At 38.6% G+C, this 14,332-nt stretch overlaps 1 protein-coding gene across 6 annotated transcripts in view; it reads left to right on the top strand.

The window, feature by feature from the left end:
* Nucleotides 1–14,332, top strand: part of TANC2 (tetratricopeptide repeat, ankyrin repeat and coiled-coil containing 2) — a 248,381-nt gene that overhangs the window by 213,529 nt on the left and 20,520 nt on the right. For all 6 annotated transcript variants that reach the window (XM_089532213.1, XM_089532214.1, XM_089532215.1 and 3 more), the window contains 5 exons: nt 1,505–1,613; nt 3,782–3,904; nt 7,313–7,549; nt 9,618–9,803; nt 10,893–10,986. In XM_089532213.1, coding sequence (XP_089388339.1) covers nt 1,505–1,613; nt 3,782–3,904; nt 7,313–7,549; nt 9,618–9,803; nt 10,893–10,986 — 749 coding nt within the window. The remainder of the gene's footprint in view (nt 1–1,504; nt 1,614–3,781; nt 3,905–7,312; nt 7,550–9,617; nt 9,804–10,892; nt 10,987–14,332) is intronic.

The raw sequence follows: 14,332 nt of genomic DNA on the forward strand, positions 1-14,332 counted from the left end.
AATATAGCCTGTGCCTCTAAGCATAAATTTTTAAATTAGCGTAAACTAAATAAGCACCTGGAAACCGATTAGTGCATTGGTCACCCAACATTTCTGATCATCTATTCAGTCTGCCAGTTTTCCAAATAAGAGTCTTCTGCACTTGATCTTACTTAATCATATGGTAAATTTGGAAGCAAACCAGTCACTTCTGGCTCCAAGAACGAAGCCTACCTTGCAAAGTGGAAATAAAGACTTTTGTCACATTTTAAAGACTGACTGATTTTATTGGTATAAAACTGGTTTTGTGTGTGTGTGTGTGGTTTGTGTGTGTGTGTGTGTGTACCCAGAGCAGTATGGAATCAGCTTCTCACAGGAGAAGTCACTTAAGATCTAAATAGAGTTTCTCTTCTAATACCTGTGTCTCCATAGTGCTCAATATTCATAGATGGAATTTATAGTTACCAAATTCTCCAGTTGCTGAAGCCCTTCCTGCCTTCCATTTCAGTAATTTGAGATTAATCAACATTTTGTGGTTAATTGTGATGAGCTGCTATGAGCTCTTAGGATATGCTTCGTAGTGCTTTCAGAATCTTTTTTCTGGGTTAGAAGGATGGGAATGTCATTTTTTAAAAAAAATCAACAGAAATTTTCTTCATGAAAAACATATCCTATAACTTGTGTCTTAAGTGTTCATCCCATATATGAAAATAATTGTTTTCGAAGGAAGAGGAGTATGATATGTGAGGACATTGCCTTTCAGTGGCTTTTCATGGCTTTTGTACTTAATTTATACTATTAAATTTTACATTTAAACATTTTAATGTTTTTGTATTGTTTTTAAATTGTAATGTTTTAAACTTGTTGTTTGCCGCCTTGAATCCCTGTATTGGGAGAAAGACAGGAAATAATAATAATAATAATAATAATAATAATAATAATAATTTTTAAATTGTTTCTTCTGACTGCATAGTTAATTTTGTTTAGTTTTAATGCTGTGTCTCAAAGGAATTTTTTATTACTCTTGGTGCTAATTGATTGTTTGGCATATTCAGAAATGCAGTGATAAAATTTTCAGGTTAAACCAGATGTTTGCTGTATTAATCCAAGTCGGGATTTAAGTGTGTATAGGCATCAATAACTTTCTCTCCAGAACTTGGTTACACATGCTCCCCACACCTGGGCATTGAGAGTTGTACATTCAAAAACACACTTGGCACAGTTAACACATTATTAGAGCATCCTCTTGCATTTTTAGCTTGGCCAACACACAGACAAAGACAGACAGACTTTTAATGAAGTTCAGTTGAGCGGTGTTCAGAATTCAGTCTAGTTTGATATTTAGCATTTTCACAAAGATAAAATCAGTGGTGACAGCAGGTAAGCATAAGGTGAATGCGAGGTTATTGAAGTGAAACTGATTCTCTACTTTAGTTGATGATATAACTGTCAGTTGGTGCAGTGGAGAGAGAATTCTGACTTCCCTTTTTCACCACGTTTCTTCTCTATCTTTTCTTTTATCTAGGAGTGGCCATACCTTGCTCGCCTTCTGGTTTTCTCGTCAAGAGGGAAAACTAAACAGACAGCAAACGATTGAGCTGGGCCATCATATTCTCAAAGCACACATCTTTAAGGTAGCAGGAAATCATACAGTGACACCTCCACTGTTGGTTCTGAATTCTAATACATGTTGATGTTTTCAGAATGCATGAACAATACTCTTTGAGACCCCACTAGCACTTTTACCCTGGTCATTTTGAAAAGACATGAAAGATTCTGTCCCCAGATATGTTGCTAAGAAAATACGGTCGCCTCTCCCTTTTCTCGGAATTGGGATCTTCTTCCCTTGCTTATGCACAAGGAGCAAATGGAGGCGGATAAAATGGGGGGGGGGGAAGAGTGCTGCCATTCAATCCAGTGGGTCTTGAATATTGGCAGTTTTCATGGGGGGGGGTGTTCCGGAATAGTTCCCCCATGAAAACGAAGGGGCGACTATAGTTCTGGAAGGAAGAGGAGTATGATATGTGAGGACATTGTCTTTCAGTGGCTTTTCATGGCTTTTGTACTTAATTTTTACTATTAATGTTTTTGAATTGTTTTTAAATTGTATTGTTTTAAACTTGTTGTTTGCCACCTTGAATCCCTGTATTGGGAGAAAGACAGGATATGATGATGATGATGATGATAGACATCTGCAGAATGTCCAAGAAGAAGAGGGCCTTTTTTATCTCCTTTTTATTTTCTCAGTCTGTGAGATGGAGTAAGTGGGTGGGGGAGAAAGACGAGAGTTTACTTCAGGGACAGGTCATAACTTTGTCTTACTTCCCTCTTTCTCTTGTACCTTAGGGTTGGCAGCTGGTAGGGAAAGGGGTTGACATTCTGAAAGAGGACTGGACATGAATAGGAATTAATGGTTTCTTTTTCTGTAGAACTGTCTCACTGCTGCTGAATCTGAACTATTATCCCATTATTCTCTGACCTCTTGTCCCATTATTCTCATACTAAAAAGGAAACACAGTCTCTGAATCCTAAGTGATTTTTTCTAAAGTCCTTTAGTTTATGCAAATTGAGAAGAAGTGACTCTGTAGATTTTTCTATTGCCACTCTGATTTCTGACATGATCCATTATTAATTTGTCACATTAGGCTGAGCTTATTTCAGTGTAATTCAGGGTTGGTCTTTTACTAGGGAGAAAAGGAAGTACGTACAGTGCTGTAGCCTATTTATCGTCAGTACCTCTGGAACAGGTACCATTAATTGAAAGCCTCTTGATTTAATTGATACATTGTCCCCAGGAATATGGCTTGTTATACACAAATGGGATATAAATGTGAGCTTGAATAACCTTCCAGAAATAGGGCCCGGTAGAGACAGACAAGAAGAGGTAGTGAGACACCACCCCTTTCTGCCTGGGACTGGTGCTGTGGCAAACGCACACAGTGGCACTGATCTGGCCTCCACAAAGCACAAAAAGGAGCTGTTTTTCCAGCTCCTTTTTGTGCCTTTATAGAGGCATCATAGCCGCTGCCGGGCGGCTTGATCACTGCCCTTTAGCGCAGCCCCATTTGGGCGCTTTGCCAGAGGGATGTCATCAATGGGTGCACACAAGTATGGTGCCCAAGTAGCGCAGGGAGGGGTGTGAGCATGGAGATGCTCAGCCGTCACACTGCCCACAGATCAGCGCTTTTCACCCGTCTGTATCAGGCCTAGGTTCCTAAAATAATTCCCTCTGAACAAAAGGTGTATCAGATTCTATTGCCTTCAGAGGAAGTAAGTATCAAAACTGGCTGTTTAAAAATGTTTTAGAATAAATATTCCTTTTCTAGGTAGCTTGAAGCTTGTATCTCTCTTTTTTATTTCTCCCCTTCCCCCCAATACTTTTAATACAGTGTCCATTGGACCCTAGGATAAGAGGGGAATTACATCATCTCATAATCAGCAAGTTTTTTTTTTTAATTTAGGTACTTGTTTAGGTATTTTTAAAAATTAGGTACCTCTTCCCTTTCCATTATGAATTGTGGCTTCTTATAACCTTGACTTCCTGTTCCTGTGGTGCAGGATATGGGGATTCTTTGAAAGGGGCCAAACTTCAGACCATTTACACTATATCATATAATCCTGGGTGTTCTGGCACCTCCTGCTTTGAAACTAGGACTCAGATGTCCACTTTGTCTTCAGAAAAGCCTTTAACCTTTTATTTATATCCTTACAAGTAGATCAAGGATTGAAATTTCCTGTATGTTAAAATTTGCAAAAGAAAATCAGTGCTTTAAATGATGGAATTATAATTTGTCTTTTACAGGGACTGAGCAAAAAAGTTGGTGTTTCTTCTTCAATCCTCCAAGGGCTTTGGATTTCCTACAGTTCAGAAGGTCTTTCCATGGCACTGGCCTCTCTACGGAACCTATACACACCCAACATAAAGGTAGTGGAGACAGATGCTGGCTTTTAGGTGTCAGGTTGTGGGGCAAAGCCCTTGAAATTCTGATAAAACAAAGGCTTCTGATGTTTTAAAAAAAAGGTAAAAATTCTGCCTTTTTTGAGCAAGTGGGATGGCAATAGAGTGGAAACGGGACTTTGTTGCTCGTACCGCTGCCTTGAGGAGAGGAGTAGAAGCAGTAAAAGGAGTAGATCTAAGCAGCAGAAGGTCTGCATTTGAGGTTGGCACTGAAAGCCTTTCATCTTCCTCTGCAGAGATGTGGCCAATATCTAATGAAAATTTCTTGCTAATCATGAAATTGAAATTAACTTTTAGTGGTTTTATTTTTAGTGAAAGCTTGCACTCCCACAGTAGAGAAAATGTAGAGCGGGATATGAGGAAATTGAAGAAAAAGCAAAGAAACTATCAAACTCATGTATAAGTCGAGGGAAAGTTTTGGGGCTGGAATTGTGGCTTTTGATATGACCTGTGAATAAGTCGAGGGTAAAACCTATGGATAAGTTGAGGGCATGTAAGAAAGGATGCAGAGGATCCTAGGAACCTAGGAAAACAATGCAAAGAACTTACAAAGTTCCAGTAGGTACAGTACGCCCGCGTCTTACGTGTGCACATTATACGCTGAAAGCAGTGACGGAAGACGTGGTGCCATGCGCTGGAAGGGACAATGGCATGTGTGCGCTGCCGTGAAAACGATCCCCATTATTTTTAATGAGGCTCAAGCATACACAAAATTTGTTTTAGGCGGGGGGTGGGTGGGTGGAATGGATCCCTGCGTAAAAGAAGGGACCACTGTATAACTGTTTCTGGTCACCCTAGAGACTGAATGGATGAGGAGCAAACTACAGTAAACTGTGGCTGTGTGATATGTGTGTGGGAGGCAAGTGGGTGTGGGTGGGTATAAAAAACATGCTTATGTCAAAAGGGATGTAAAGGCAGATAAAAGAAAATGCTGACTGGAACAGACTGGCATAAAAAGCCGACTTCCAGCTGGCTTGGGGGTGTGGCATGCCCCCAAGACATCTGGAAGATGGCTTCAAGCCGCCTGGCCATTTACACAGGGGGTGGCTTCTGGGTACTTTGGTGGCGCAGTATTTATGTACCACACACTGATGGCTTCCTGCCATGGCAGAAGAAAAAGGCAGGTTGGGCTGCAGCATGCAGTCTGGCTTTGTCAGGGGCGGCCTGTTTTGCCCTATAGTTACCAGTGATTACAGCCTCTAAATTTATTGTGGCATCTTTGCCTGATTTTAACCCAGAAAAGCTAATAACATACACAAATGTCTTATTTATATCCTTCAAAGCCCAGTCATTGCTGGAATGACATAGCTGGAATCCCCTTCTTTGAATAGAGTAGCAAAAGGTGAAAGCTTAGTCCATCCCAGGAGAACCTAAAAGAAGCACCAGCTCTCTTGACGCTTCTTTGAGGGGATATGCTAAAAAGCCACCAGTGTTGCTGTTTTCCTGTCCTGGCACGGACACACTAAGCTCTTGCCTTTTGCCATGTTACTCCAGAAAAGATTATTCCTATATGTGTATGTATGTGTGTGTGTGAGAGAGAGAGTTAAATTGCAGTACTTACACTGATTCATGGTTATACGTTGATCTATGTTTGGGGTGTAGATTTTTAACTACAGTTTTTCAATTTATACATGAGTATACAAAGTATTTGCATTTGTAAAACTCCCCTCAACAATTAATCCCTGACATGAAAGTCTTCATTTACATTTTGATTCTCAAAGTTAGTGTCCTATAATTCACCTCTCTTCCTATTCAGAAAGAATCCCCTCCTTGTTTCATATAGTTTTGTCATATGTTGGGACACATCTAGAAAGCTGTATATATGTAATTAATGTGCAAATGGTAGCTGTAGGGAGTCTGAGCATACATAGAGGTGAGAAGATTAATCTTTCACATACCAAGGCAAGCTGCAATTTACATCAGATGAGAAGCCTTCAGTGGCACCAATGGAGGCTTCTCTCCCTAAGCAAATAGTGTGGGGGATGTTTTTGGGGTTTTTTGAGGGAATTATAGAGCAGGGGCAGAAAAGGATTCAATACACTCTTATTGCACTGTTCTCCATCAGATACAAATAGGTTTATAAAAATGCATACAAATTACAGTAACACAATTGATGACACATATAGTTTGATCCTGATTCACATCTATACAATCCATTTGGGAGTCCAACAAATGTGTGTGTGCCTTCAAGGTACCTGTCAGCTTATGGCAACCTGATGGATTCTATGTGATTTTCTTGAGCAAGTAATATTATATACATGTACACACACACACACACACACACACTCATTCATTCAGTGAGGATTCTGGATTTTTCTTCTATTGCTACTTTTCCCTTCTAATATGTAAAATATGTACTTAAAAAGTGGATAAAATGTGAAATGTATTTTAAACATACATCAATAATTTTACAGTTTTGATGTTTAAAGTAGTACCAGATGCTGAGATTGATGACAAAGAAACTTAGTTGCTTCAGGTTTTCCTTGCTTTTCATGTTTCAGAAGCATCCAGTTCACTGTTCTTGATGGATTTTGGTATTATACACGAGACAGCTTTGTTCACTTAGTCTATATTTATTTATTTATTTATTAGATTTATATATTTCACTCACATTTGCAAAGTTTCAGGGTATCTCACAAAATAGCATAAAAACATAACAAATGCAACAACAAATTAGTGATTCAATACTGTAAATCTTTCATATTGTTTTTATCTTATTCACTGCCCTGGGAAGGTAGAATAAATGAATAAATAAATCCATTCCGTCCCATTTCTGCTAGTGTTTCAACTTCATTCTTTCTCATTTTCATTTGGAGTTTTATGAAATAATACTTTAAAATTCAAAAATGTTAGTTGAAAAAGACAAATGTCAATGTTTTGATTTAGGAAGTGTTCCAGGGGCTGTATTAAGTCTAGTTTACTAGCTCAGGAATCTACCACTAGCATGACTAGAGAGGAGGAGTGCTGTTGGAGAGAGCTTTATATATCCCCCTGGGTACAAAAGTGTTAATGACATACAATTATTCTCACAAGAATGGGTGGGAGGACCTGCCACTGATCCATCAGTGAGATCATGTTTGTTTGCCTAAATCAATAGCAGCAGTTTAATGTTTGGAAGATCATTCGAGAGGGAGGCAACAATTGTGATCAAATTTTAGACTTTTTCTGGGGAGGAGGAAACCTTTTTGTTCTTTCTCCCAAACTCTGGAAAAAATTACTGGCAACTCAGATCATCCATGGAAGAAGCCTGCTCATCTCTAGTTAAGAAAACTATTTTCCTTCATTTTAATTCAGAAAACTGAGTAGTGTGCCTCAGCTATTAGAAATTAAGAGAATACTGTTCTAATCCACTCCGTTTTGTCTCTTGCTGTGTAGGTCAGTCGGCTGCTGATTTTAGGTGGTGCCAACATCAATTACAGGACTGAAGTGCTGAACAATGCACCAATACTGTGTGTCCAGTCTCACCTTGGTTATACTGAGATGGTAGCTCTGCTGCTGGAATTTGGAGCAAACGTTGATGCCTCTTCTGAAAGTGGCCTGACATCTCTTGGATATGCAGCTGCTGCTGGCTATCTAAGCATTGTCGCACTGTTGTGCAAGAAGCGAGCCAAGGTGACAAAGCGGGGTTGAGTGGATAGATGTCTGATTCCAAAGACTGACTTAGCTTGCCATGGGTGGGTTGTCTGTGGTATTTTCAGTGGGATGGGGTGGACATACAATAGGTGTAAACTACTGCTTGGAAGATTTTAATCAAATTTGTGCAGTTTGTGCTAATCCCTTTGGTTTAAGCTAGTAATGGAAAGATGAGGTCCTTCAGTATTAGATCTCTGTGGCAGACTCCAAGTTGGATGTGAGATTATCTTTTACTTTGGTGAGAGAGGTAAACTTGTTTGTATAGTGCAGCTGTGTTACCTAACTATTCCCTGGGATTGTTATTCTAGGGAGTGCATGGACAGCAGCAGTTACCTCTCCCCCTTTTACAGGCATAGTTTGCTCTCCCACTCCCATATTCAAGATGGTAAGACCAAGCCCTTCATTGTTAGTCTGCAGTTGGTACAGTCTATAATTTTGCATGCATATGGTAAGTGTCAGTTTTCATACTAGTTGCATTCCCATTTTACAAGCCTCTTTTTACCAACTGAGGACTTGCCAAAAGCCTAGTGTGATATTCCAAAAAAAGAGAGGAGTTAAGATGATGAACAGCTCCTATGAAAACATGTGAATGTGTTTAGGATGTTGTTTATTATGTCCATAGATAAATGGCGTATTTAATTTACAAGGTTACTGGCTCCTTAGTATTGAGAGTTAGAAACTTGCTTTCAGTTTGGATGGCGATTAATTCTCAGTTTCCTGTATACTGTAAGCAGTGCATGGTGGCTAGCATATTGTTCCTCTTAATATTGTCTATTTAAGGCAATTTCAAGAACCTGTTAACCAAAGTATTGATGGACAGTGCACCTACCAATATTATCTAATCAGCAATATTTTTGCAATGCTTTCACCTTTATATTATACAGGATCAGGAGGAGCCAATGGTGAGCACCCTTTGGGTTTGGTTGGTCACCCGGTTACAAATCCACCTAACAGTAGTCTAGTCAACATTTTATTATCTTCTTTGCAAGAATATTATGGGGGTCCTTGTTGAAGACCTTATTGAAATCATGATATGCTACACCTACCATTTCCTTCATCTACCAAGCCAGTAATTTTATTTTAAAAAGCCAAATCAGATTAGTCTGGTATGATGTGTTTTGAGACACTCATGTTGACTTTTAGTGATTATGACATTCCTGTCTAAATTTTTGCAGAGTGTTTGTTTAATGATCTGCTGTAGAATCTTTCCTAGTATTGATGGGTGGTAATTGTTTGGGTCCTCTTTTTTCCCTTTTTGAAAATGGGGACAGCTACTATTTTTGGTTTGCAGCCTTTTCTTCTGTGACCTACCCCTTTTTAAGCAGAAAAAAATTATCTTTGAGAACGTAGTAGAAACACTGTCAGGAAGAAAGCATGTGCACACTGGAGATATGTTGCTGAGTTTCTTCTCAATTTGAAATGATATTCCTGAGCATGCTCAATTAATGCCCTTTTCTTCTTGGAAATTTTGGATTTCTCTACATCTGAAACTAAATTGGGTGTCTGAGTAAGTTACAAATCCTGTGCTCTCCAGAAGTTATTTCTGGTCAAGGAGACACCTGGCTAAGTCTCTTCTGTCCCATCAAGCCCTTCTGACACTGTGGGCACACTTCCCCATTTTCCAGGGTAAGGGTTTTTTCCTCCTGCAAATGGGTTATGAGGGTGGTATATAAGGCTTCTGATGGTTGTGTAAGCAAATCCTACTACCAACTGGACTTGGCTTTTCTAACTGGGTGAGCTCATATTCTGAGCTCCCCTAATTTGAATTTCAGCTTCACCATTATTTGTAGATGATGTAGATGAGCATAATTTGTGCTGTCTTTGAGTAACCTATTGTGAACACAAAAGTTGCTCACTGAAACAAAGAAAAGACTCCACATTTTTAAAGAAACACATTCTATATACATACCTCAACAGTAAGACATGGAGAATATATGGTATTAATGGAACACTATCATGAAGATGGATTGGACTGATCCTTGACTCTGTCTGCCCCACAGCAGTTTGATTTAATTTTATATCTTCTTTTTTCCCTTTATTTGCTAAGGTGGATCACTTGGACAAGAATGGTCAATGTGCATTGGTACATGCAGCTCTCAGAGGTCATCTGGAGGTTGTCAAGTTCTTGATTCAGTGTGACTGGACAATGGCTGGGCAACAGCAGGGGGTATTCAAAAAGAGTCAGGCCATCCAACAGGCTCTTATTGCTGCTGCCAGCATGGGATACACGGAGGTAAGTTGTTTCTTAGCCTTGTTGAAATCTTATTAGCCAATCTTTAAGCTAGTTATGTTAAGGAATATGCTGGACAATAAACAGTTTTTAAAACCTGGAACAGATGAAGAGCATGCAGCAGTCACTACCCTTTCTTACTATTTCACCATGAAATAAAAAACCTGGATTCAAAATCCCACTAATCAACACAGACCAATGTACCAACCCCCCCCCCCTGAAGTTAATCTTGCCATCCATCATGTGGCTTGACTGTCAAGAGGGTGAGGAAGCACTGCCCATTTAGCAATCTTACCAACAAGATGCTGAATGTCGAAAAACTGACTGCTATTAAAATATTTGGTTGATCAATCTCTATCTTAAAATAACATTCAGAATGACTAACAACAAATAATTAAACAATATCAAAATAATCACAATAAAAGCAGAAAGCAACCGAAAAAGAAAGAAAGAAATGTAATCACACCACTAAATTCAAGGTAAAACAAATGGAAACAATGCTACCAACATGTACACCAGACCAAAACCATCATCGAGAAAAATGAACAGGTAACGTTGCTTTGGGAGGGATGCCTATACATTTACAGAAGAGGCCCTCTTTCCATTAGGCAACTGGAATAGGACAGGAACATGTAGAAGCAGCCAGTCTCAGATTATGAGATCAAATATAGCACTTCAAACTCAATGCAGAAACATGCTTGGAACCAGTATATATTAAGGGTCCCCAGGAGAGGGGATGGATGTTAAATTAACCAAAGCTGAATGCCTGTTGACCAGAATGCTAAATGTTCAATGTATCACTAATAGATTAGGTTCCATGTAGTTCTTACTGGAAAAAAGGAATTGTTTTGTGTACTTTCTTTACTATGTATAATTTGTCTTCAAATCTGATACTCTAGGTTTTTGAGTGTGTGTGTTGAATTTAAATAATTATTTTGAGATTTCTGGGAAGTTTATTTCCATTGAGTGCCAACTAGAAATTTTGTTCATTTCCCATCTCCTTTTTTTATTTAAACTAGCCCCTGATTCACTTACTAGCAGCATTTACTATATATGGAGAGTTTGTAAACTGACATGTTACTCTGATTCTAGATTGTCTCCTACCTGCTTGATCTCCCAGAAAAAGATGAGGAAGAAGTAGAGCGGGCACAGATCAACAGCTTTGACAGTCTTTGGGGAGAGACAGGTAACCTCTACCCCCATATTTACTGAATACCTACATATACTGAAAGATATGGTTTGTCCTTTAGGAAATTCTCATGAATAAATACTCTCCTTTCAGTTCTCAGGATGTCAAATGTTACTTGCTCTAAAAAAAATCTTTCCATTTTTTTATAAGTAGTTTGCATAGTCCAAGGCATTAGAAAGACAGAGACCAAAAATCATCAGTTTGGCCTCCAGCTTGCAGTTTTTATAAGCCCATTCATAGCTCCAAGCATGGGAGAGCTAGAACACAAATGAATGTCTTGATTCAGGCTATCTACTGGTTTTGTTTGCTAAAGTTTTACATTGCCAACAGCAATAGAGAACCAGAGACTGAAAAGGGCACGTGCCCTAACCTTAGTTTTGCCGTTGTGCAGTACTTCGAAATTCTAAATGCATCATGAAACTGAAAACAAAAGAGCTTGAAAATCAGTTCATGCTCTGACTGCCTATTATTTAGAACTCATGTCAATGGCACTTGTGCTGCTGTGAAGAGTAGCATGTATAGAGCACCTTGTATGGATTTGGACAGTAATTTCACTGAAATGTGACTAAACTCTGTGGTTTACCTTGATTTTTATATGTGAATAAAATATGTGGAACTCCAGTTAATACCCTAAAATATCATTTTCCCAACTAGTTGCATATGAAAATACATTTTGGATATTCTTCATTGTGAGATGGATGATATGCACTGATAAGAGACTTGGACATCACTTAAAGTGTCTTCATACAGTATCCACTTGCTGCTTAATGTTGATGTTTATTGGATGGACATCTCTGTACATCACAGTTATTCCATTTCACAGGAATGTTTGGAAGATAAAGTGAAATAACCCTGTACATGCTGCCCTGATCTCAGGGCAGGATTCAGATAGATAGTTAGATGGATATCTACCAACCAAGATAAGAAATCCCAGCTAACAGTTTGAAGACATGTATGTTTCTAGCCTTCTTGATTGCAGAAAAACTTAATATTTAATGACACAATTTACTAAAAGATAAGATGTGATTTTGACATCTGCATTGACATTTTTCTAGCAGAGAATATTTTTCATAATCAGAACAAGAGGAATGCTAAAATAAGTGCATTGTGATAATCAGCAATGGTCCTGAAATGTATGTTGGCTGGTGAAATTTTTATCGTCTTCTGCCACTTGATGCTTTAGAAGTTATCCACTCTGCTTGAATGAACTTCTTTTCTAAGCCTGTGGTCTTCTTGAAAATCAGATATGTTATTCCTCTTGTAAAGCCAATGTTCTTTTTTGCTTTTAAAAATCATTTGTCACTTAGAACAACTGCTACAAGTGTGCTTAAGTAAACTCTGCCATCAGTTCTCTTACTTAATTCCGGGCCTGTCCCTTTGCCATGAGAGGAGCAACAACGCTGAAGAAGAAAGTTCAAAGATTTTGCAGGTGGTTGGTTAAAAAAAAAGATTGTTCTTCATTGCACAAAGCAACCTGTTCATAAGCTTAGTCATTGTATGTATATTTGTCTTCATGCAAGCTGGGCCTGATATTTTGTCAATCTAAATAGTTAAAGAGGGATTCCTCTTAATTCTGCAACTCCTCCTCCTGTTTTCTAGCATGGATGCTGTATCATGTTCCATTCTAGAATAAGTTAAGTCTCCCTTATCTGAAATGTGTGGACCAGAATTGTTTTGGATATCAGAGTCTTGCATATGCATAATGAGATATCTTGGAGATGGGACTCAAGTCTAACTGTGAAATTCAATTATGTTTCAGATATATCTTACACATAGCCTGAAGGTAATAATGTACACAACATTTTAAATAATTTTGTACATGAAACAAAGTTTGTGTATATTGAACCAACAGAAAGCAAAAGTGTCACTTTCTCAGCCATCTTTGTATATAAGTTTAGATTTTGGAATATTTCAGAATTCTGGATAAGGGAGACTCAACATGTACTGATTGCATGCTTTTGACCAAACTGTTTACCTTAAAGTATGTTATCCTGCTTCCAAATGATGCTGCTGATGTACTCCTCACCTAGGGATTGTTGTTGTGGTGTTCCTTCAAGTTATTTCCGCCTTATGGCAACCGTAAAACAAACTTATGAGGTTTTCTTGGCAGAATTTGTTCAAAGGAGGTTTGCTTTTGTCTTCCTCTGAGACTGAGAGTGACTTACCCAAAGTCACTCAGTGGGTTTCCATGGCTGAGTGGGGATTTAAACCCTGGTCTTCCAGTGTCCTAGTCCTATACTCAAACCACTAGACCATGCTGGCTCACATAGGGATACTGACAGATTAATAGAGACAGCTTTTGAATAAAATAGTGCCTGAAAGAAACAGGCATGGGTATCCATACGTATATGGAACTGCAAGAGCAACCAAGAAAATGGTCTCATAATCTTTCATTACTGGGCTGTGAATCAATGCTGCAATGCTGCATCCACTATAAAGAAACCACTGCAGTGGCAAGCCTCATATTTGATAGAGGAGTGGGTCTTTTCAGGAGACAGCTGCCTTTCCAAGACAAATCTGTTGATTTAAAATTAATGCATTTTGCACAGCTCGCTGGTTCCCCTTATTTTCTGAGATATCTGAATTAAAGGGTTTTTTACACAGTATTTTGTTGTATACAGGTGGAGGGGCTTGCAAAAAGGGTTGGTGAAAGTGGCATAGAAATAGTAAAAAGAAATCAGGGCAGAATATTTAAAGAGGCAGGTTTGAGCAGCATAAGACAAAGAACTTGGCCTGTTAAGAGACCAGATGGGTGGGGATTCTGGGCAGGAAAGAAATAGTATTGCCAGGAATGCATTGTCTTGATGCTGGGAAAGTGCAATATCAAAAAGTGCTTTAGTCTGTTTTTTCAGGGTGATATTGCCTTTTCTATCCAGGATAGCACACATTATGCCAGGAACACTTTTATGTTACACAAAGCACTTTAAAGTCTTAGTTGTGGCAGTTCTCTTTGCTGAACTTATCACTTTGTTTGGGAGGATTCAAATGATGGTTTACTAATCACAAGATTTGGGGGAGCCTACTCTCCTTTTCTAGATAGTGGTTGTTGTTGTTCTCCTCAGAAAAGTGCCAGTCAGAAAACATTTCATTTTATGCATGCTGATCAAATAGCCCATAAATGTGGCATATTTCAGATCATTTGCAGCCATAAAGAAATACTACATTCCAGCATATAGAATTAGTGTTAAACCTCTAAACAGATTAAAAATAATAATTAAAAAACAGAAGAAGGAATTGGGGAGAAACAAAAGTGACATGTGAGTATTCAAAAGCAGAATTAAATCTGGAGAGGAAATAAGGAGGAGGGAGCAAGGAGATAGGACAAACCTACATCTACTATCAC

The sequence above is a fragment of the Sceloporus occidentalis genome, unplaced genomic scaffold, assembly GCF_023333645.1.
Source record: "Sceloporus occidentalis isolate IW3139 unplaced genomic scaffold, rSceOcc1.0.p SCAF_7, whole genome shotgun sequence".
Classification (NCBI taxonomy): Eukaryota; Metazoa; Chordata; class Lepidosauria; order Squamata; family Phrynosomatidae; genus Sceloporus; species Sceloporus occidentalis.